Here is a 23464-nt window from a genome sequence, read left to right as displayed (position 1 = left end):
GTTCCAGTGGTACTACCCTGTGGTAGTGTGTTGTCCTCCAGTGGTACCACCCCCTGGTTGTACGCCCTGGTTCCAGTGGTACTATCCCCTGGTAGTGTTGTGTTCCAGTGGTACTACCCCCTGGTTGTATGCGTGTTGTGTTCCAGTGGTACTACCCCTGGTAGTGTGTTGTCCTCCAGTGGTACTACCCCTGGTTTGTGTTCCAGTGGTACGGTAGTTGTTGTGTCCAGTGGTACTACCCACTGGTTGTGTAGTGGTACGTGTTGTGTTCCAGTGGTACTACCCACTGGTAGTGGTTGTGTTCCAGTGGTACTTGTTGTTCCAGTGGTACTACCCCCTGGTAGTGCGTGTTGTGTTCCAGTGGTACCACCCACTGGTGTGTAAGTGGTACTACCCCCTGGTTGTTGTGTTCCAGTGGTACTACCCACTGGTTGTGTGTTGTGTTCCAGTGGTACTACCCCTGGTAGTGTGTTGTGTTCCAGTGGTACTACCCCCTGGTTGTATCGTGGTTGTGTTCCAGTGGTACTACCCACTGGTCGTACGTGTTGTGTTCCAGTGGTACTACCCCCTGGTAGTGTGTTGTGTTCCAGTGGTACTACCCCCTGGTAGTGTGTTGTGTTCCAGTGGTACTACCCCCTGGTTGTATCGTGTTGTGTTCCAGTGGTACTACCCCTGGTGTACGCGTTGTGTTCCAGTACCCCCTGGTAGCGTGTTGTGTTCCAGTGGTACTACCCAGTTGGTTCCAGTGGTACTACCCCTGGTAGTGTGTTGTCCTCCAGTGGTACTACCCCGTGGTAGTGTGTTGTGTTCCAGTGGTACTACCCCATGGTAGTGTGTTGTGTTCCAGTGGTATTACCCCGTGGTAGTGTGTTGTCCTCCAGTGGTACTACCCCCTGGTAGTGTGTGTTGTGTTCCAGTGGTACTACCCACTGGTTGTACGTGTTGTGTTCCAGTGGTACTAACCCTGGTAGTGTGTTGTCCTCCAGTGGTACTACCCCGTGGTAGTGTGTTGTGTTCCAGTGGTACTACCCCATGGTAGTGTGTTGTGTTCCAGTGGTACTACCCCGTGGTAGTGTGTTGTCCTCCAGTGGTACTACCCCCTGGTAGTGTGTGTTGTGTTCCAGTGGTACTACCCTCTGGTTTTACGTGTTGTGTTCTAGTGGTACTACCCCCTGGTAGTGGGTTGTGTTCCACTGGTACTACCCCTTGGTAGTAAGTAGTCCTCCAGTGGTACTACCCCCTGGTAGTGTGTTGTCCTCCAGTGGTACTACCCCCTGGTAGTGTGTTGTCCTCCAGTGGTACTACCCCGTGGTAGTGTGTTGTCCTCCAGTGGTACTACCCCGTGGTAGTGTGTTGTCCTCCAGTGGTAATACCCCCTGGTAGTGTGTTGTCCTCCAGTGGTACTACCCCCTGGTAGTGTGTTGTCCTCCAATGGTACTACCCCCTGGTCGGTGTGTGTTGTGTTCCAGTGGTACTACCCCCTGGTAGTGTGTTGTCCTCCAATGGTACTACCCCCTGGTTGTACGTGTTGTTCCAGTGGTACTACCCCCTGGTAGTGTGTTGTCCTCCAGTGGTACTACCCCCTGGTTGTAAGTGTTGTGTTCCAGTGGTACTACCCCCTGGTTGTACGTGTTGTGTTCCAGTGGTACTACCCCGTGGTAGTGTGTTGTCCTCCAATGGTACTACCCCTTGGTTGTACGTGTTGTGTTCCAGTGGTACTACCCCCTGGTTGTACGTGTTGTGTTCCAGTGGTACTACCCCGTGGTAGTGTGTTGTCCTCCAGTGGTACTACCCCGTGGTAGTGTGTTGTCCTCCAGTGGTACTACCCCCTGGTCGTGTGTGTTGAGTTCCACTCGTACTACCCCGTGGTAGTGTGTAGTCCTCAACTGGTACTACCCCCTGGTAGTGTGTTGTCCTCCAGTGGTACTACCCCCTGGTAGTGTGTAGTCCTCCAGTGGTACTACCCCCTGGTCGTGTGTGTTGTGTTCCACTGGTACTACCCCCTGGTCGTGTGTGTTGTCCTCCAATGGTACTACCCCTTGTCGTGTGTGTAGTCCTCCAGTGGTACTACCCCTGGTCGCGTGTGTGTTGTCCTCCAATGGTACTACCCCTGGTCGTGTGTGTTGTCCTCCAGTGGTACTACCCCTGGTCGTGGTGTGTGTGTTGTCCTCCAGTGGTACTACCCCCCTGGTCGTGTGTGTTGTCCTCCAATGGTACTATCCCCTGGTCGTGTGTGTAGTCCTCCTGTGGTACTACCCCCTGGTAGTGTGTTGTCCTCCAGTGGTACTACCCCCTGGTCGTGTGTGTTGTCCTCCAGTGGTACTACCCTGTGGTAGTGTGTTGTCCTCCAGTGGTACTACCCCCTGGTCGTGTGTGTTGTCCTCCAATGGTACTACCCCCTGGTCGTGTGTGTAGTCCTCCTGTGGTACTACCCCCTGGTCGTGTGTGTTGTCCTCCAATGGTACTAACCCCTGGTCGTGTGTGTTGTCCTCCAGTGGTCGTGTGTGTTGTCCTCCAGTGGTACTACCCCTGGTCGTGTGTGTGTTGTCCTCCAATGGTACTACCCCTGGTCGTGTGTGTAGTCCTCCAGTGGTACTACCCCTGGTCGTGTGTTGTGTGTTGTCCTCCAGTGGTACTACCCCCGCGGTAGTGTGGTGTCCTCCAGTGGTACTACCCCCTGGTCGTGTGTGTTGTCCTCCAGTGGTACTACCCCCTGGTCGTGTGTGTTGTCCTCCAATGGTACTACCCCCTGGTCGTGTGTGTAGTCCTCCAGTGGTACTACCCCCTGGTCGTGTGTATTGTCCTCCAATGGTACTACCCCCTGGTCGTGTGTGTTGTCCTCCAGTGGTACTACCCCCTGGTCGTGTGTTGTGTTCCAGTGGTACTACCCCGTGGTAGTGTGTTGTCCTCCAGTGGTACTCCCCCCTGGTTGTACGTGTTAGGTTCCAGTGGTACTAGCCTCTGATCGTGCGTGTTGTGTTCCACTGGTACTACCCCGTGGTAGTGTGTTGTCCTCCAGTGGTACTACCCCCTGGTTGTACGTGTTGTGTTCCAGTGGTACTACCCCGTGGTAGTGTGTAGTCCTCCAGTGGTACTACCCCCTGGTTGTAAGTGTTAGGTTCCAGTGGTACTAGCCTCTGATCGTACGTGTTGTGTTCCAGTGGTACTACCCCGTGGTAGTGTGTTGTCCTCCAGTGGTACTATCCCCTGGTTGTACGTGTTGTGTTCCAGTGGTGTGCTTACCTTTCTTGTTCTTCCTCTTCTTGGCAGTAACTCCAAACATACATACAGCCATGATAACTGTGAGAACAAGGATTGTGACAACACTGCTGCACTTCATGTTGGGTTTGTTTGCAGTCACTTAGAGCTAGGATCTGGTCATAATTAGAGCCCCCTGAAAGAATAACAACCAGCCATTCAAATTTGCTCATGTAATTACATCCATAACAAGAAGACAAATTCAAAAGCAGAGCTCCAGATAAGCTGCGTATTTGTGTATAATACGCTATAGAAAAGCTGAAATACACAAAAACAAGAAGACAAAGTCATCAATATCCCCCGCAACGGCAAAATACTCTTCATGATTATGTCTACGAGTTATGATTATGTCAAATTTTACGTGTGTATATAGAAAAGTGGAAGGAGAGTATTGAAAGGTTTTTAAAGTTCTGCTCCAGAAAGGAGCACTATCACCAATTTCAGTCTATGTCAAACTTGTTGCCATGGAAATGCCAAAAATATTTTATTCAGAAATCCAAAAGTACCAAAAGGCGCCAGTACACAACCAGATCTATGTATGTGCCAGGTTTGGTGAAGAAACATTGAACGGTTTTAGAGTTCTGCTCCGGAAAAGTGTACTGCCACTAATTTCTGTTTTAGTCAAACTTGTTGCCATGGAAATGCCAAAATTATTTTATTCAGAAATCCAAAACTACCAAAAAGGAACCAGTACACCACCAGACCTATCTATGTGTCAAGTTTGGTGAAGAAATAGTGAACAGTGTTAGAGTTCAGCTACGGGAAAGGTGCACTACCACTAATTTCTGTTTTAGTCAAACTTGTTGCCATGGAAATGCCAAAAATATTTTATTCAGAATTTCAAAACTACCAAAAAGGAACCAGTACACCACCAGATCTATCTATGTGCCAAGTTTGGTGAAGAAATAGGGAATGGTTTTAGAGTTCTGCTCCGGAAAAGAGCACTACCACCAATTTCAGGCTAAGTCAAACTTGTTGCCATGGAAACGCAAAAAATATTTTATTCAGAATTCCAAAACTACCAAAGGCACCAGTACACCACCAGATCTATCTATGTGCCAAGTTTGGTAAAGAAATAGTGAACGGTTTTAGAGTTCAGCTCCGGAAAAGTGTACTACCACCAATTTCAGGCTAAGTCGAACTTGTTGCCACGGAAACGCAAAAATATTTTATTCAGAATTTCAAAACTACCAAAAGGCACCAGTACACCACCAGATCTATCTATGTGCCAAGTTTCGTGAAGAAATAGGGAATGGTTTTAGAGTTCTGCTCCGGAAGAAAGCACTACCACTAATTTCATTCTAAGTCGAACTTGATGCCATGGAAACGCCAAAAATGTTTTATTCAGAATTCAAAACTACCAAAAGGCAACAGTACACCACCAGATCTATCTATGTGCCAAGTTTGGTGAAGAAATATTGAACGGTTTTAGAGTTCTGCTCCGGAAAAGACAAATGTGATCGGACGAACGGACGGAAGGACGGACGCACGCACACACGCATGCACGGAGTCCATTTTAATACCCCCCCGCAAAATGCGTTGCGGGGGATAAAAATAAATGCCAGCGTATGAAAAAACACTAAATATTTACTTTTACGCTATGTCAAAATAAGAATGCGTATTTACCCAATACATTAAAATTATGTTGGCATTAGGGCTTCCACGGGTACTTGAGGACGAGACGGGTTTAGCTGGACTCCATTTTCTAGGACTCGAGGACTCAAAAAGGGGAGATAACTCTAATTATTGGGTTACGTTGACAGACTGTCTGTCTGCCATGTGCTAAGCATGAGCAGCCGTTAACGTCTAGCATTAAGATAAGATATAACTTTATTATCCCGGGGGAATTCTTATACATCCAAACTATCTCAAAATAAATATGTACACAATTCACAAAAATATACACAATAATTACATGCACATGAATGAAAGATATTTACACAATAAAACTGACATGATATAATTCAATAAGCCACATAGGTAAAGAAGCTGAATAATTCTAGTTGTAATCCCATGATGATAATTCAAATATTTGTTGTATTCACGAATACTTGATGGTATGAAAGACTGTCGAGCTCTGTTTGTTTTGAGGGAAGGTAATCAACAGCAGCATCTAGAAAGACTGACTGACTGACTGACTGAGTTTGGTTTTAAGCCGCTTTTAGCAATATTCCAGCAACATCACGGCGGGGGACACCAGAAATGGGCTTCACACATTGTGCCCATGTGGGGATTCGAACCCGGGTCTTCGGCGTGACGAGCCAATGCTTTAACCATTAGGCTACCCCACCACCCCGCATCTGGAAAGAAGTAGTTCAAAATGGTGAGATAAAATATGTTAACTATCAAATCTAATTTTAGTTGCCTTTTTGACAATCTGGCGCTCATAGATAAAGGGAATATACTCCAAAGGCACTCAAGCAATTTTGCTGGCAGTATTAACAATTTCGATAAGTTCAGACCCCATACCAACATAGAAAATTGTAGGTCAACACACTTTGAATAAAAGTTTGATAAAAAACTGTCATTACTGTTTTGTCAATGCCTTGACGATAATAATGTTCAGAATCAGAAATTAAGCCAGTAACAGTGGCGTCATCTGCGAATTTCACAGAAAACACATCATTTAATGACAAGTAACAGTCATTGGTATACAAAACGAAGAGTACAGATGAAAGAACACAGCCCTGTGTAGCGCCAGTAGAGGTTGAGAGAAAAGACGATTGATAGCAATTGACACTGACATACTGAGTTCTATCTACCCTGAATTCTTTAACCCATCTGATAATGTTTTCGATTGGCTTGAATTGATACGATGCCAACTAGGGCTTCAACGAGTCTATTTTCTTGGACTCGAATACTCGAGGGGTGAGACTTGACTCGAAATTCATACCTTTCAAGCAAACGATAGCATAACCGGCATGATGTGTTCCAATCACACAAGTGAACACTTGCTTCATTCCGACTTCATATCGTCGTGTGACTAACATTTCCTATTGGTTAGAATCAGTATTTGGATGTTTACTTGCCATATGTTATTTTTTTCTTTTCACTATCCAGATGAATATACGCCGATACATTTTATTTTTCAGCGTTCTCCATGTCTATTAAGATAACGAAGCCCATCCCTCACTTTTGGGACTGAGGAAAAATAAAAATGCCAAAAATCTGCAAATAGCAAAAGGCACCACTTAAGGTTCTGTTTGATATATCTACCAAGTATTGTTGAAAAATATTGAGCGGTTTTTGAGTTATGCTCCGGAAACGAAGCCCACCCCTCTTTAAGACTAAGTCCAAAACGTTTCCTTGGAAACCGAGAAAAATAAAAATGACAATAATCTGTAAATAGCAAAAGGCACCACCTTAGGTTATGTTTGACATATCTACCAATTTTTGTTGAAAAATATCGAACGGTCTTTGAGTTATGCTCCGGAAACAAAATGATTACGGACGGACGGACGGACGGATGAGGCGACGACTATATCCCACTGCATTACATGCCGGTGGGATAAAAAGGTCTTATGAGGTCATGTTGTAGTGTGTGTCAGGCATACTTCTTACACTTGTTATTTGAAATGAATACCCGAATCTTACAAATATGGTGGGTATCAAAAAGTATAGATACCCACTTGAAATTGGAAATACCCACTTAGTTTAAAAAGTATGGGTATCATACCAGCATGGCCAAAGGCTTATCTGGAGCTCTGCAAAAGAACAAATTATCTGACTGTTACCCCAGTCCAACTTGAACTGTTTTGAGTTGTGCTCAAGAAACAAAATCTACCCCAGAACTGATGAGACAAAATATGAACAGTTTCCATGGAATTTTAGAATACCTATCAAAGTAATTTGTTCTTGTTCGTTCACACCAAACGATGTCATTTTGTTACCACCAGAACACAAGTTTGACAGTTTGATGAAAGTGTAACTTTTAGATAAGCTGACCCCTTTCTACAGAATGCTTTTGGAGGGTGCTACCTGCAGTCATATATGATGATAAATAAAAATGCCAAAATTCTGTAAATAGCAAAAGGCATCACTTTAGGATCTGATATGTTCATAATGCAATGACCAGGGTTCCCACAGGCATGGCAGGCCAAAATTCCCTGACTTTTCCCTGACAAGTATAGATTTTTCCCTGACCATTTAAGTGTAAAAACTGGCCTTCTTCCTCCCTTTCAGTCAGTCCTAACCACCCTGTTAAGATATTTCCTTCACACATATCATAAATACACACAATATTTGTTAATTTATTACATTAACCAAAACATTGATATTTGTGATGAAGAAAATTGTCCTTGACTCTCCTGCCACAATGTTACATAATACTATTAGAAACATTTGACCGTGACCATCAAATATATATTCTCAGGTGAAGTCAGTAATATATCATCTGAAAACTTTGTATTTTATATTAAAGGCTTTTGACAAAGAGCATAAATGTGAAACTAATGATTTAATCTAATTGTTTCATTCAAAGTCAGGAACACATTTCTTCATTATCACAAAATGTTGTAATTATCAAAGGCGTATTGGGAAAGAATAAACATGCAAGATGTAACTTTACATTCAGTACAACCATGACAACTAGATTATGAACATCATTAAACCACTTTCAATTTTGTGAATAAACAGCAAATATCAGAACATAGGGCATATTTTAAACCTATGCTGTACTTTAACAATGAAACTTATATGGGTATTTTTGGCCAATATGGGCTTTCACAATTTGCAAGAAACCACCATAGCCATCATACTATTTATAATATTTTGGAACAGTATACAAATGAATGGAAAATTATCTGTTAACATAGTTATCTTTAGAAGAGGTGGATCTGTTGCCTATAAAGAAACATGTTTTTGAATGGCAAACAATTATCTATTGTTAATCACTATCTTGGACTAGTGTTTTTCCATACTAAACAAGAGTCATCAGAAGATGACAAATCCCCCAGCCCATACAAATATGAAAGAGCAAATCATCTGACAGTTACTTAAAGTTGAACTTCATTTTTTTAAGACAAATTCCAATGTATTTCCATGGAAACCAAGAAAAATAGATATGACAAAAATCTGTAAATAGCAAAAGGCACCACTTTAGGTTCTGTTTGATATATCTGCCAAGTTTTGTTGAAAGATATTAAACGGTTATCGAGTTGTGCTCCGGAAACAAAGCCCACCACTCCCTTTTAAGAACAGTCTAAAACGTTTCCATGGCAACCAAGAAAAATAAAAATGACAAAAATATGTAAATAGTCAAAGGCACCACTTTAGGTTCTGTTTGATATATGCTGTTATGCTTAAAAGCAATCTCTTATCTGAACTGTAATTTATTTCATGAAATGTCTGTAACATGTGCTGCTTCTTTGACTTTGACTACTACCATACCGGATTAGCGACATTCTGAGTCTTATTTTTCCCTGACCAAAACCCTAAATTTCCCTGACTTAAACCCCAAATTCCCTGACTATTGCCTGACTTTTGAAAACATATCAAATTTCCCTGACTTTTCCCTGACCTGTGGGAGCCCTGAATGACTACTGTTCCAGGTTTCACTTTTTGGTTTAATTAGCAACAATTAAGTGATGTATTTCCTACAGATTAATTTTACTGAAAATCTGAAACATTGTAGACATTCCAAATGTTTCAGTTACATTTGTATGAGTTCCAGTGTCCAATTGTTATGGACAGACATCACAATCTTATACTCTAAAGCAATTTGCTATTTGGTCAGTAGAAATATCTAAGATTTTGTTTTTTTGCATAGTGGCTTTTCTTGCACGAGGGTAGTCACAACAACTATTCTAGTAGTGCTACATTTCCTGAAGCCAAGGTGACGATCATAACATCACCTGTGATCTGATATATGTAAAATGTATTTTAGAATGAGTAGTAGGTATATCCATTCAGTTTTAGTTCATATTTTCATTCCATAATCAAAATTTGTCTGCATTTGTAAACTTCACCCATTTTTAATTTCTGGAAGGAAAGAAGTGACAAGTTTGTTTGTGCCACCAAAATGTTTCTGTTGTGAAAAATACCCTGGTCTTGCCACTCAGGGTTCAACAAAAGAGTCAGCTCATGAAATGCTTCATACAGCAATATAGGAATTGGTTATGCAGTCAGATATCACATGCAGCATTTCGATAACACTGCTTTTGACAAATGAACAATCTACTATGCAATGCTTTTTAAGTTATTCAAGCAAAACAACATTTTCTATTTTTATATGACACCATGATAGTCTCCATGCAGTTGAAACTTTGAAAGTCTAACAGATTAAATAGTTTTGCACTGTGCTGAATGTTGATCTATGACCAGTATGTGGTTAAATGTATCAGTTAGATATCGTCATCATGGTTTCTCCATACAACTTTTGGTGGTAGGATCGGTTCTGTGTGAAGGTGGAAAAGTAAATCAAATCAAATGAAAATATATAATTCAGGGCTCCATTTAACAGATGGTTAACCTACTTGCACCAGGTGCAACCTCAGATAAAAAACTTGTCGCAGCGGCCAATTCCAGTTGCACTGCTTTTATTGCAATATGTAGATGCAATTTTTTAGATGTTTCATTCAGAAGTTTACCCACTCAAAAAGTGACTTGCACCTGGTGCAAGTTAGACTAATAGCTACATAGCACTTTGTAATATTGGGTTGCACTAGTGCAAGTAACAAAACACTAATTCGAGCCCTGTACATGCATGTAAGGGCTTGTAAACTCAATGCGCTTTCAAGGAACTGCTTTGGCATGAGTAAACCAAGTTAATGATGTAAGGAGATGTACTTCCAACTGATATGCCCATCTAAATCACAGACAAATGGAATCATCAGTATCTAGAGAGTAGGGGGGAAAAACTCTGATTTATTCAAAACGCCATTGTTACACAGAATGTCGTCATGGTCTTTCTGAATAACAGGGTATAAAATTGTACCAGAAGAGAAAATGTGGTTATATTGGTTTGGGTACCCCCTCTACAGGTGACCCTTGCTGCTCCACTAATACTGATACACCCTCGCAACACTGTCTACATATACTGATACACCCTCACAACACTGTCTACATATACTGATACACCCTTGCAACACTGTCTACGTATACTGATACACCCTCACAACACTGTCTATATATACTGATACACACTCACAACACTGTCTATATATACTGATACACACTCACAACACTGTCTACATATACTGATACACACTCACAACACTGTCTACATATACTGATACACACTCACAACACTGTCTACATATACTGATACACACTCACAACACTGTCTATATATACACCCTCACAACACTGTCTATATATACACCCTCACAACACTGTCTACATATACACCCTCACAACACTGTCTATACTGATACACACTCACAACACTCTATATATACTGATACACACTCACAACACTGTCTACGTATACTGATACACACTCACAACACTGTCTACATATACTGATACATACTCACAACACTGTCTACATATACTGATACACCCTCACAACACTGTCTACATATACACCCTCACAACACTGTCTACATATACTGATACACCCTCACAACACTGTCTACATATACACCCTCACAACACGGTCTACATATACTGATACACCCTCACAACACTGTCTACATATACACCCTCATAACACTGTCTACATATACTGATACACCCTCACAACACTGTCTACATATACTGATACACACTCACAACACTGTCTATATATACACCCTCACAATACTGTCTACATATACTGATACACCCTCACAACACTGTCTACATATACTGATACACCCTCACAACACTGTCTACATATACTGATACACACTCACAACACTGTCTATATATACACCCTCACAACACTGTCTACATATACTGATACACCCTCACAACACTGTCTACATATACTGATACACACTCACAACACTGTCTACATATACTGATACACACTCACAACACTGTCTACGTATACTGATACACCCTCACAACACTGTCTACATATACTGATACACTCACAACACTCTATATATACTGATACACCCTCACAACACTGTCTACATATACTGATACACCCTCACAACACTGTCACGATACTGATACACCCTCACAACACTGTCTACATATACTGATACACCCTCACAACACTCTCTATATATACTGATACACACTCACAACACTGTCTACATATACTGATACACACTCACAACACTGTCTACTTATACTGATACACTCACAACACTGTCTACATATACTGATACACCCTCACAACACTGTCTACATAATTGACAAATTTAACATTCTTAAGACATTGTTTAAGATTTAAAGCTGACTCCAAGCACTATGTCCAGGGCCTAGACTTTCGTAGCTCTCTTAGCACTAAGATAGTCCTTAGTGCATTAACATTAACTTACGACTATCTTAGCGCCAAAAGAGCTTCGAAACTCTAGGCCCTGTGCTAAAGGTATCCTCCATGTTTCCATTTCCAAGCAGGTTTCCTAGAATTACCATTACTATGAGTGTTTGTGACTGTTTTCTCCAAATATGAGGAGGATATTTCACAAGTCCTGCCTTGTTGAACTGATCAGAACTTGGTAATTATTTTGAAGCATTACTTTAAGTGGTATTCTGCTGATGAAGCTGACCTGCAGTTGAACTGGCCCACTATATGATGATGTGTAATATCAACCTTGCTTACCCTGCTGTCAGAACAATTACAAAGAAGTGGTCTCTGCCACAACTGGCCCACTATATGATGATGTGTAATATCAACCTTGCTTACCCTGCTGTCAGAACAATTACACAAAAGTGGTCTCTGCCACAACTGGCCCACTATATGATGATGTGTAATATCAACCTTGCTTACCCTGCTGTCAGAACAATTACACAGAAGTGGTCTCTGCCACAACTGGCCCACTATATGATGATGTGTAATATCAACCTTGCTTACCCTGCTGTCAGAACAATTACACAGAAGTGGTCTCTGCCACAACCTTGCTTACCCTGCTGTCAGAACAATTACAAAGAAGTGGTCTCTGCCACAACTGGCCCACTATATGATGATGTGTAATATCAACCTTGCTTACCCTGCTGTCAGAACAATTACAAAGAAGTGGTCTCTGCCACAACTGGCCCACTATATGATGATGTGTAATATCAACCTTGCTTACCCTGCTGTCAGAACAATTACACAGAAGTGGTCTCTGCCACAACTGGCCCACTATATGATGATGTGTAATATCAACCTTGCTTACCCTGCTGTCAGAACAATTACAAAGAAGTGGTCTCTGCCACAACTGGCCCACTATATGATGATGTGTAATATCAACCTTGCTTACCCTGCTGTCAGAACAATTACAAAGAAGTGGTCTCTGCCACAACTGGCCCACTATATGATGATGTGTAATATCAACCTTGCTTACCCTGCTGTCAGAACAATTACACAGAAGTGGTCTCTGCCACAACTGGCCCACTATATGATGATGTGTAATATCAACCTTGCTTACCCTGCTGTCAGAACAATTACAAAGAAGTGGTCTCTGCCACAACTGGCCCACTATATGATGATGTGTAATATCAACCTTGCTTACCCTGCTGTCAGAACAATTACACAGAAGTGGTCTCTGCCACAACTGGCCCACTATATGATGATGTGTAATATCAACCTTGCTTACCCTGCTGTCAGAACAATTACACAGAAGTGGTCTCTGCCACAACTGGCCCACTATATGATGATGTGTAATATCAACCTTGCTTACCCTGCTGTCAGAACAATTACACAGAAGTGGTCTCTGCCACAACTGGCCCACTATATGATGATGTGTAATATCAACCTTGCTTACCCTGCTGTCAGAACAATTACACAGAAGTGGTCTCTGCCACAACTGGCCCACTATATGATGATGTGTAATCATCAACCTTGCTTACCCTGCTGTCAGAACAATTACAAAGAAGTGGTCTCTGCCACAACTGGCCCACTATATGATGATGTGTAATATCAACCTTGCTTACCCTGCTGTCAGAACAATTACAAAGAAGTGGTCTCTGCCACAACTGGCCCACTATATGATGTGTAATATCAATGATGCTGTAATATCAACCTTGCTTACCCTGCTGTCAGAACAATTACAAAGAAGTGGTCTCTGCCACAACTGGCCCACTATATGATGATGTGTAATATCAACCTTGCTTACCCTGCTGTCAGAACAATTACAAAGAAGTGGTCTCTGCCACAACTGGCCCACTATATGATGATGTGTAATATCAACCTTGCTTACCCTGCTGTCATAACAATTACAAAGAAGTGGTCTCTGCCACAACTGGCCCACTATATGATGATGTGTAATATCAACCTTGCTTACCATGCTGTCAGAACAATTACAAAGAAGTGGTCTCTGCCACAACTGGCCCACTATATGATGATGTGTAATATCAACCTTGCTTACCCTGCTGTCAGAACAATTACAAAGAAGTGGTCTCTGCCACAACTGGCCCACTATATGATGATGTGTAATATCAACCTTGCTTACCCTGCTGTCAGAACAATTACACAGAAGTGGTCTCTGCCACAACTGGCCCACTATATGATGATGTGTAATATCAACCTTGCTTACCCTGCTGTCAGAACAATTACAAAGAAGTGGTCTCTGCCACAACTGGCCCACTATATGATGATGTGTAATATCAACCTTGCTTACCCTGCTGTCAGAACAATTACAAAGAAGTGGTCTCTGCCACAACTGGCCCACTATATGATGATGTGTAATATCAACCTTGCTTACCCTGCTGTCAGAACAATTACAAAGAAGTGGTCTCTGCCACATCTGGCCATTAGCCCTGCTGGCTGGATCAGTTCACAACACTTGCTGTACAACCTTAGTTGGATCAGTCTACAAAGAATTCTTGGAATACTCTCTCTGTGTGTGTGTGTGTGTGTGTGTGTGTGTGTGTCCCCATTAATGAAACAAAGGTTGGGACCAACTTAAAAACTTAAAAAACAGAACAGTCAAACAGTATTTCTATTTCAGCAAACAATTAAATGCAAAAGTAACCTGAGCCATGGTAAGTGATCAATTGCCCACTTGCCATGGCCCCATCAAATACAGTCGGTGCAACTGAGGCAACAGAACATAGAAACTGGCAGCTAGACTGCCTATATCAGCCACAAAAATAATAAACCTTCATGCAATAAACCAACAATTTCAAAAGCAAAAAAAAAGATGTAAAACCATTTTTTTCCTCTTTACATCCACATTTAAATTCAATGGCCATGTTATTGTGTGCCCATGCTAATTTTCAGCATACATTGTTGTTCCTTGAGACAATTCAGGATATTATAAGAACTTGAAACAGCAGTCACACCCACATATTTCAAACAAATTGGACATTCCTTCTGCAATACTTGTTGTTGTGAGTAGAGCATGAAATGAGCAGTGGTGCTAGATGCAGATACAGACCTCAGCTGCAGCCAGGGTACATACATTCAATCAGGGCCCAATGAGGCATCTTGGTCTCTACATCCTGAAGATCTGTCACTTAATTCCATGGTTCATCAAACAATAAAGCAGGAAGAGCAGATACCAAAAGAAACTTCAATCCTATGTATACAGAATCATTCATGGTTCTGTTTCTCCACCCTGATCCAGAATGTAGTATCACCAGAATTATACATACTGTTGCTTCTGATATCCAGAATATCATATGAGAAGAAGGGATGTCATGTTGTAATCAAAACAAAGTGGTCGAGGCAATTAGCCATAATTACCATCAGCACTAATCTGCAATTTTCTCTCTAGCAACAATATGATGTATCTGTTGAGGTCCCCAGCCTTGCCTTATAATGATGTAGAGCTGCAAAGCTGGATGTTTTGGGAGATGCGATGTTGATCCCAGGGGTCAGACACCCTGCACACATGGCCACCTATCCTGGCAGGTATGTGGGTCAGTGGTCTCTCCATTGTGTGGGCAGTATTGCATAATGTTACCTTTATCATCTGGCCATGTGGGGCAGTCACAAAGGCTCTAACAGAACACTGCATCTAGTGACTCATCCAAGAGCCCAACAGTGAAGATAACCTCAGCTTTATCCTCAGTAACACTAATCTGTCAATGTATGGGGGCGTCACAGTTGAATCAGTGCCACATGTCAGTGAAACCATTTCATGTCTAAGTAGCGATTATTATTATATCAAAATTTTCAAAAGATCTAAAGTGCTATGTACAACAATAAATAAATCTCCAGCGCCAGGTGGAACTGTCAAAACATCTACAGTGTGAAGTACCACTGTCCACTGACACTCTGTTTTGCATAGGCATTTCTTATGGTACTGACAGAATGAACACTCTGTCTTCATGGTACCTGAACCACATTATTTTCCCTTCTACCCAGTCCCTTCAGCAATGCTAAAGCAAGCCTATATTTCCCCAGGCTCTGAATCTTCCATCTCAATGGGGCTCTTCTTCAATTTAAATGGCATAATTTGTTTCTATAAAAATTATATACATTCAGAGACAGAGCATATAGGCTATGACAGATTGTTTGAAATAGTGGTGTCAAAGCAAAAATATTATTATTCAAGTTTCAAAAGCAAAACTGTAAATGATTATTGGTATTATTAAGCTTGGATAACAAATATCAGTTGCACATTTGTTTTTAACTGGTTTGGGGATTTCTTAAGAGACTGTGCCTGGTCATCAGAGAAATAGTTACAGTTCACAAATGGAGACTCTTCAGGTTCAAAAGTCCACAGATCAGAATTAGAAGTTAAAGGCAAAAATATTTACACATTAGATCACAACCATTAAAATTTGTTAAATGCTATTTTGAAATGAATCAATCTTTGCATAGTGATCTAATTACTAATCCATACATATTTGTACATGTTTGCAAAAATCCAAACAAAATCTTTCCAATATCTTCATGAAACATCATTCTTGACTTTCAACCCCTCAACACTGTTATCATGATGTTCAAAAGACTGGATCTAAAGCAAGCACAGGAATGGGACTGCCTCATGTCAAGCTGTGCTGCTGATACTTCAACTAGCATTATGACCCAATGTAAATACTATACAGTTTGGGGGACTAATTAGGAAGCATGCTTCTCAAAGTGTCATGGCCGACTTGAGTGTCATAGACAAAGTGGAGTTTATTTATCTAATTCATCCTATCAACAGTTACAACTGTGGACACCATGCATCAAAAGAAAGATCATTTTGTACCAAAAACCCCTCATTGCATGAAAGTTTCCCCTACCTCCGACAATACTACCGTTTACTTCACCAAGGAGTGATTTCCCCCCCCAGAAGCAATCTGGCAAGTTTCTGTGACTCCAGCATTTGTGCAAGCATTGATTGAGAACTTGATAGACTACCCTTACCAATCCAAGTGGTTCATCTCTATGAGGATGTGGCTTGGGAAAGCTAATGAAGGACAAAATGGGTTTAACACAGACAAAAAGGTGAACTACTCTCATTGTCAACAGGTAAGATCACCTGCATTATCTGTGTGTTTATTGCAGGACTATCTGCAATAAACAAAGTCCTCAACTTAATAAAGCAATAGGATATGTTTGGTTTTTTCATTTTTCCAAAATGAACACAGCAGTCTGTGTGTAGATTACGAAAATGCAGAAAAAGTTCTAATATTCTCTTTCTTCGGCACAACACTTTTCTGAAGACTGTGTTGCCATGGTAACTTGGGCACTTCATGGAATAAAAACAATCTGAAGGGGCCATGTCTGCAGTTTTGATACAACAGCTGGAGGAAGGATCATCCACAGATCATGTGCAAGTGAAGGATGGATTTAAGCTTAAGGCATGTTTATTGCCTGTAGAATTTAACTTGGCTAACATCAAACCTGCAACATTATGAAATGCTATTTGTCCATGTGAAACGTGGAGAATAGCTCCTCATCTACAACAGGACATGACACTGAGGCTACCTGGTGAGAATGGCTCCCAATCTACAGCAGGACATGACACTGAGGCTACCTGGTGAGAATAGCTCCCAATCTACAGCAGGACATGACACTGAGGCTACCTGGTGAGAATGGCTCCCAATCTACAGCAGGACATGACACTGAGGCTACCTGGTGAGAATAGCTCCCAATCTACAGCAGGACATGACACTGAGGCTACCTGGTGATAATGGCTCCTCATCTACAGCAGGACATGACACTGAGGCTACCTGGTGGGAATAGCTCCCAATGAACAGCAGGACATGACACTGACGCTACCTGGTGAAAATGGCTCCCAATGAACAGCAGGACTTGACACTGAGGGTTCCTGGTGAGAATGGCTCCTGACCTACAAGAGGATGTGGTGCTGAAAATAATTAGTGAGAAGGCTCCCCACTAGTCTGTCTTACAGTCCCTGAACCACATTATTTTCCCTACTGCCTATCCCTCCCTACAATCTACAATGCTCAAAACCCTAAATGAAGCAAGTCTACATTTCCTCCGGTTCTAAATCTCCCATCTCACTGGGGCTCACTTCAATGTAAATGGGTTTATTTGTTACTATAAAAATTATATATATATTCAGAGACAAAGCATTACTCTAGGCTCCCCAACAACAACAGGGCATGGTGCTGAGTACAGCTCCTACAAGAGGACGTGACACTGAAAATAGTTAGAATGGCTCCCTACATACAACAGGACGAGACCCTGAGACGAGTTGTGAGAATGGCTCCCCACCTACAACAGCGCGTGACACTGAGACGAGTTGTGCGAATGGCTCCCCACCTACAACAGGACGTGAACCTAAGACGAGTTATGAGAATGGCTCCCCATCTACAACAGCACGTGACCCTGAGACGAGTTGTGAGAATGGCTCCCCACATACAACAGCACGTGACCCTGAGACGAATTGTGGGAATGGCTCCCCACATACAACAGCACGTGACCCTGAGACGAATTGTGGGAATGGCTCCCCACCTACAACAGCATGTGACCCTGAGGCGAGTTGTGAGAATGGCTCCCCTCCTACAAAAGGAAAATGCATTGTGAAATGCATTACTCAGTAAAATGCATTGTCTATTCATGTTAATAGTCACAGATCTGTCTATGTGTGATCTCTTCCACTTATCTAATTTGTAGTGATTATTTAACAAGTTTGTATAAAATACAATAATATTTTTTGTTGTCATTGATGTATTGCCATCCACAAGTACCAACTGTGATGCATATACAGTTCAACCAATCATATAAATCGTATGTTCGCATTAGATTTGAGTGAAAATACTCCAATGTGTCCAACATTCCTTCAAAAATATGCCAGATATCCTCTTGTCTCCATTTCTTTACAGCAGAGAACTACAATGTAACATCAAGATGAAATTAAGATCATTACCCTTATGTTTCAAGTTATCAGTGCACATACCACATGCATACTGCACTCTTTTCAGTGACACTGAGGCACATCGATCACATTTCCATCACGACACTACCTTTTCTTGTTGATGTTGTAAATACAACAAACAGGACAACAAAAATACTCATACTGTTTTGGTATTTACATTAGGCCAGCAAAGAGCAAGTGCAGTTTCACATTGTTTTGGAAACTGCTGTGATGGAACTGTCACTGTTGTGTCTGCTAGTGCTGAGTTCCAAGTGAACCAAACGTTTTTCCTTCATCTACACAATCTGTTTGATCTTCCAGTCAATAAACATTAAAGACATATATGGCAATCATATGCAGGAAAGAAGGTGAGGTTGGCAGCATCAGACATTTGGGAGTAATTCTGACCAGGCTAAATAGGACAAATAAACAAGGCATTTAGGTACCATTGGAACATCTGATGAATGCAAAACACTCCCAGCAGTATATTCTGTGATAATGTGTACAGATGAGTTTTGCACATGGAATTTTTCAAGGAACAGGAACTTGACAGCTGTGTATATGCTGCCGCCGTGCCTACTACTAACTTGTCCTATGGTCTTAATGTTATTGATATCAGTGAAACGTTACCATTAAATTTCCCCTTCTCAGTTTGGAAGTTTTTCAAAGGCATTTAACTGTTGGAAGAACATGAATCCCTGACATGTTTTTGTGAACATTAACTCCATTTACTGTTTGTCATGATGTTTCACTGCCAATCCCAGGGTCTTTCTTCAGGTGCATGAGAAGTGTCAGAAACACTTTTACAACAAGAGGATTAAGTCATGCCCTGAAATACTTGTCTTCAAAACATCAACTAGTTACATGGTATTTGAGGAGTTTTCTTCCAAAATGGAAAAATCATACGAAAACACAAATAATCTCAAACCTCATGATTTTTTACAAATATTTATAATTTTCATTTCCTATGTACTGGGTTTAGATATTGTAACTTTTGAAATGTCCTTTACTGCTCAAATATCCTATCACTTCTGTACTAGGTGCCTATATTTATAAACATCATCACTTTTAAATTCGGTTTGTATAAACTTCATTGCTTCTGTACGACAACCATGAAGGTAAAGATTTGTTCTCATTACTTTATTGCCTGAATAATACTGATGTGACATTAAATTTTAACTTACTCTATGCTAAGTTCCACTTTTCAGTTAAAGGTGGTTTGTACACAACTGCGAAGGAGAATTATATCAGTTTGTGTGACACACGACATTGCATAGAATAATGCATAGTGGGTAATCGTCAAGTCCATACATAACTTAACAAAAATGTTACATAAATCCCAAACTACAAAAGGATTCAGATATGCTCCGTAAACCACAGTCCGTCTAAGTCAGAGTTGTTGCCATAGAAACTCGAAAAATACATATTTAAAAAAATAAAACCCTATCAAAGGGCACCAGTTCACCACTAGACCAATCTAAGTGCCAACTTTGGTGAAGAAATATTTTATGGTTTCAAGGTCTGCTCTGGAAACATCATGGACGGTGTCCATTTTAGTATTGCCTGCAAAACGCGTTGCATGAGAAAATGAACAAAAGACAACAAGAATTATTTCCTCTATATCTATTACTCACATCCTGCTGTGAAACTGAAGCAGAATATAAAAATCCTGTAAGTAATTTGCATACTTAACAACACTGCAGACCACATATCTGACTGACAGTCTTCATTCAGAAGAGTGGAATCAGTTGACAAACATTTCAACCTTTCATTCTTAACTAAAGTAGACATATATGCCATTTTCTCATTTACTGATCATATTGCTCTGTCAATAGTTAAGAAGAACATTCACAATAAATCTAGAATAGTGCAACATGAGTATCACAGAAGGGATCAATGACGCTGCCCGTATCTTGGTTTAGAGAAAGTACAGAATATCAACAATACTTCATCTTTGGTGATAATATTACTTAAACATGGTCAAAACATGCACTGCATTCACTTGATGGCCTGAGATTGGTAGCCATGTCACAGATCCCCCATCGTTTATTAAACTTTTACGATAGTATCTCCTCGTATGTATATGTATAACAATTAACAACTGCTCACCATCAACATAAGCAGTAGTACTGAAGTAAATGTATGCTTCCTCTTTGACATACAGCAGTGGCCTCTATGGCTAGCTGTATATGGCCACCAACCTGATGTCGTACAGTGGAAACCTTAGCTCCCTCTGCAACAGAACTAGCCAACAGTCATACCTGTTATACACCAGACTGTTAAATACTCCAGGAATTTGTGTTGACACAATACCAGAAATACTCCAGATGTTTGACAGAATTCCAGTCCATGCCACTCTTAAAGTTGCAAATTATAAAGTTGTATCCTGGTGTGTTGAGTGTATCCAAGTTTTAGCAATACACCTCTGTATCCTGCACCATCCTCTTCAAAATGGAAGCCAACTGGCCTGGTTCCAGACTTGCAAGGCTCCCCATGAGGGGCAGGGAGGCACCCAGAAATTCTTCCATCAGTCAACATGTTTTACACTAAATGCTAATTAGTCCCGTTTTCAAATAACAAATGTCCCCATAAAAGTCTTGCAGTTCTCTGTATCACTTTCACCCCAATTGTTTCTTATATTACAAGGTGCTGCAGCACCTTACATCCCCCCTGCAGAGCCTCACACCATCCAGATGTTCTTCCTATAGAATCTCTGCTGCAAGTTTTTGTAGGCAGTCAGGTCATCCTTGCCTTGTGCGTAACATGATCACCCCTCCCCCCTACCCTTCCCACTCCACACACACCTTCTCACTCACACTGTCAGCCTCTCCCTTTCTTCTTATTATACATGCTGATCATAATTACAATATTAACACAAAAGAATCTACAACTTAACTAGCTATTTAAAAGAGCCAGTATACTATGCCTGACATGCCCCTGTCGGTTACAGGTACAAACTGCATTGTATATTTGTTGTGGAATGTAGAGTGTCCCAATAGTACCTTAAGCTCAGCGTAACAGAGCTGTAATGTAGATGTAAAAGCGATACACTGGCAAGAAAAACAACACATTAACTTCTCACGCACAAATATTCATAAAAATTCTGAAATAATCACCAAAGATGGATGTATTTGTGCCTTGATATCCAAATCAGAGATGAAAACCAAGAATATTTTCCCCTTAGTTCATTCAAGCGCTTACTTATTTGCAAGTATTTGCATCTAAACTTGCTTGCATTTAGATGGAGATGCATAAAATTTACTGCTTAGTGTACAAAAAGGAAAAAGGTGTTGCTGAAGAATGTTCTCAGACTTTCCCCTCTTGCCAGGATCTGTCTACATGCATTACACCCAAGTTGTTATTTCACTTACTACTTGTGGTGGCTCTTGGCCAACTACTTGTCAAAACAAGTCACCAATTGTCGTCATGCATGTGTTTGTCAAACACCATTTTGACAGGTCTGAGATCTTGTCAAAACTTCACAAGGTTATATCTCAAAACTTCCACTTCCCAAAACTTCCACATCCAAGTACTACCACACATTGTTAAAACATCAAGAAGACAAAGTCATCAATATCCCCCGCAATGGCAAAATGCTCTTCATGATTATGTCTACGAGTAATGATTATGTCAAATATTTAGGTGTGCATATAGAAAAGTGGAAGGAGAGTATTGAAAGGTTTTGAAAGTTCTGCTCCAGAAAGGAGCACTACCACCAATTTCAGTCTAAGTCAAACTTGTTGCCATGGAAACGCCAAAAATATTTTATTCAGAATTCCAAAACTACCAAAAGGCACCAGTACACCACCAGATCTATCTATGTGCCAAGTTTGGTGAAGACATATTGAACGGTTTTAGAGTTCTGCTCCGGAAAAGAGCACTACCACCAATTTCAGTCTAAGTCAAACTTGTTGCCATGGAAACGCCAAAAATATTTTATTCAGAATTCCAAAACTACCAAAAGGCACCAGTACACCACCAGATCTATGTATGTGCCAAGTTTGGTGAAGAAACATAGAACGGTTTTAGATTTCTGCTCCGGAAAAGAGCACTACAACTAATTTCAGTTTTAGTCAAACTTGTTGCCATAGAAATGACAAAAATATTTTATTCAGAATTCCAAAACTACCAAAAGGCACAAGTACACCACCAGATCTATCTATATGCCAAGTTTGGTGAAGAAATAGTGAACAGTTTTAGAGTTCTGCTCCGGAAAAGAGCACTACCACAATTTCAGGCTAAGTCAAACTTGTTGCCATGGAAACGCCAAAAATATTTTATTCAGAATTCCAAAACAACCAAAAGGCACCAGTAGACCACCAGATCTATCTGTGTGCCAAGTTTGGTGAAGAAATATTGAACGGTTTTAGAGTTCTGCTCCGGAAAAGAGCACTACCACCAATTTCAGTCTAAGTGGAACTTGTTGCCATGGAAACGCCAAAAATATTTTATTCAGAATTCCAAAACTACCAAAAGGCACCAGTACACCACCAGATCTATCTATGTGCCAAGTTTGGTGATGAAATAGGGAACGGTTTTAGAGTTCTGCTCCGGAAAAGACAAATGTGCACGGACGGACTGACGGAGTCCATTTTAATACCCCCCGCAAAACGCGTTGCGGGGGATAACAACTGCTCATCACCCCTTTTTAGGTAATAGGATAGCCCAGGAAGTGCACTGGACTGAAACAACAGGTATGATACATCAACTGACTTAGCAGAGTAGAGATTTTTAGTAGAGAAGAGAGCAGTTAGTTAATATATCTGAAATATATATAATATAAGTTCATGCATATTTCACATAGGCAAAAGATGTTAAGTTTAGTTCATAGTATTCTGAATATACAAAACATAAATTCTGCGAGCTTA

General features: G+C 41.0%; 1 protein-coding gene across 3 annotated transcripts in view; it reads right to left on the bottom strand.

Annotated features, from left to right (window-relative positions):
• LOC124259770 (contactin-5-like) overlaps positions 1–23464 on the bottom strand; it is a 102249-nt gene that overhangs the window by 27371 nt on the left and 51414 nt on the right. Inside the window, exons 1-2 of one of the 3 annotated variants that reach the window (XM_046693970.1) lie at positions 20858–21050; positions 3244–3394 (exon numbers count right to left, since the gene is read on the bottom strand). In XM_046693970.1, coding sequence (XP_046549926.1) covers positions 3244–3340 — 97 coding nt within the window. In that variant the 5' untranslated portion in view covers positions 3341–3394; positions 20858–21050. The other 2 variants (XM_046693972.1, XM_046693971.1) reach the window with 2 other exon arrangements.

This window comes from Haliotis rubra, unplaced genomic scaffold (assembly GCF_003918875.1).
Source record: "Haliotis rubra isolate DU_JTF1 unplaced genomic scaffold, ASM391887v1 Scf736, whole genome shotgun sequence".
Lineage (NCBI taxonomy): Eukaryota > Metazoa > Mollusca > Gastropoda > Lepetellida > Haliotidae > Haliotis > Haliotis rubra.
The sequence above is the reverse complement of the archived record's forward strand: the minus strand, read 5'-3'. Positions and strand labels throughout refer to the sequence as shown.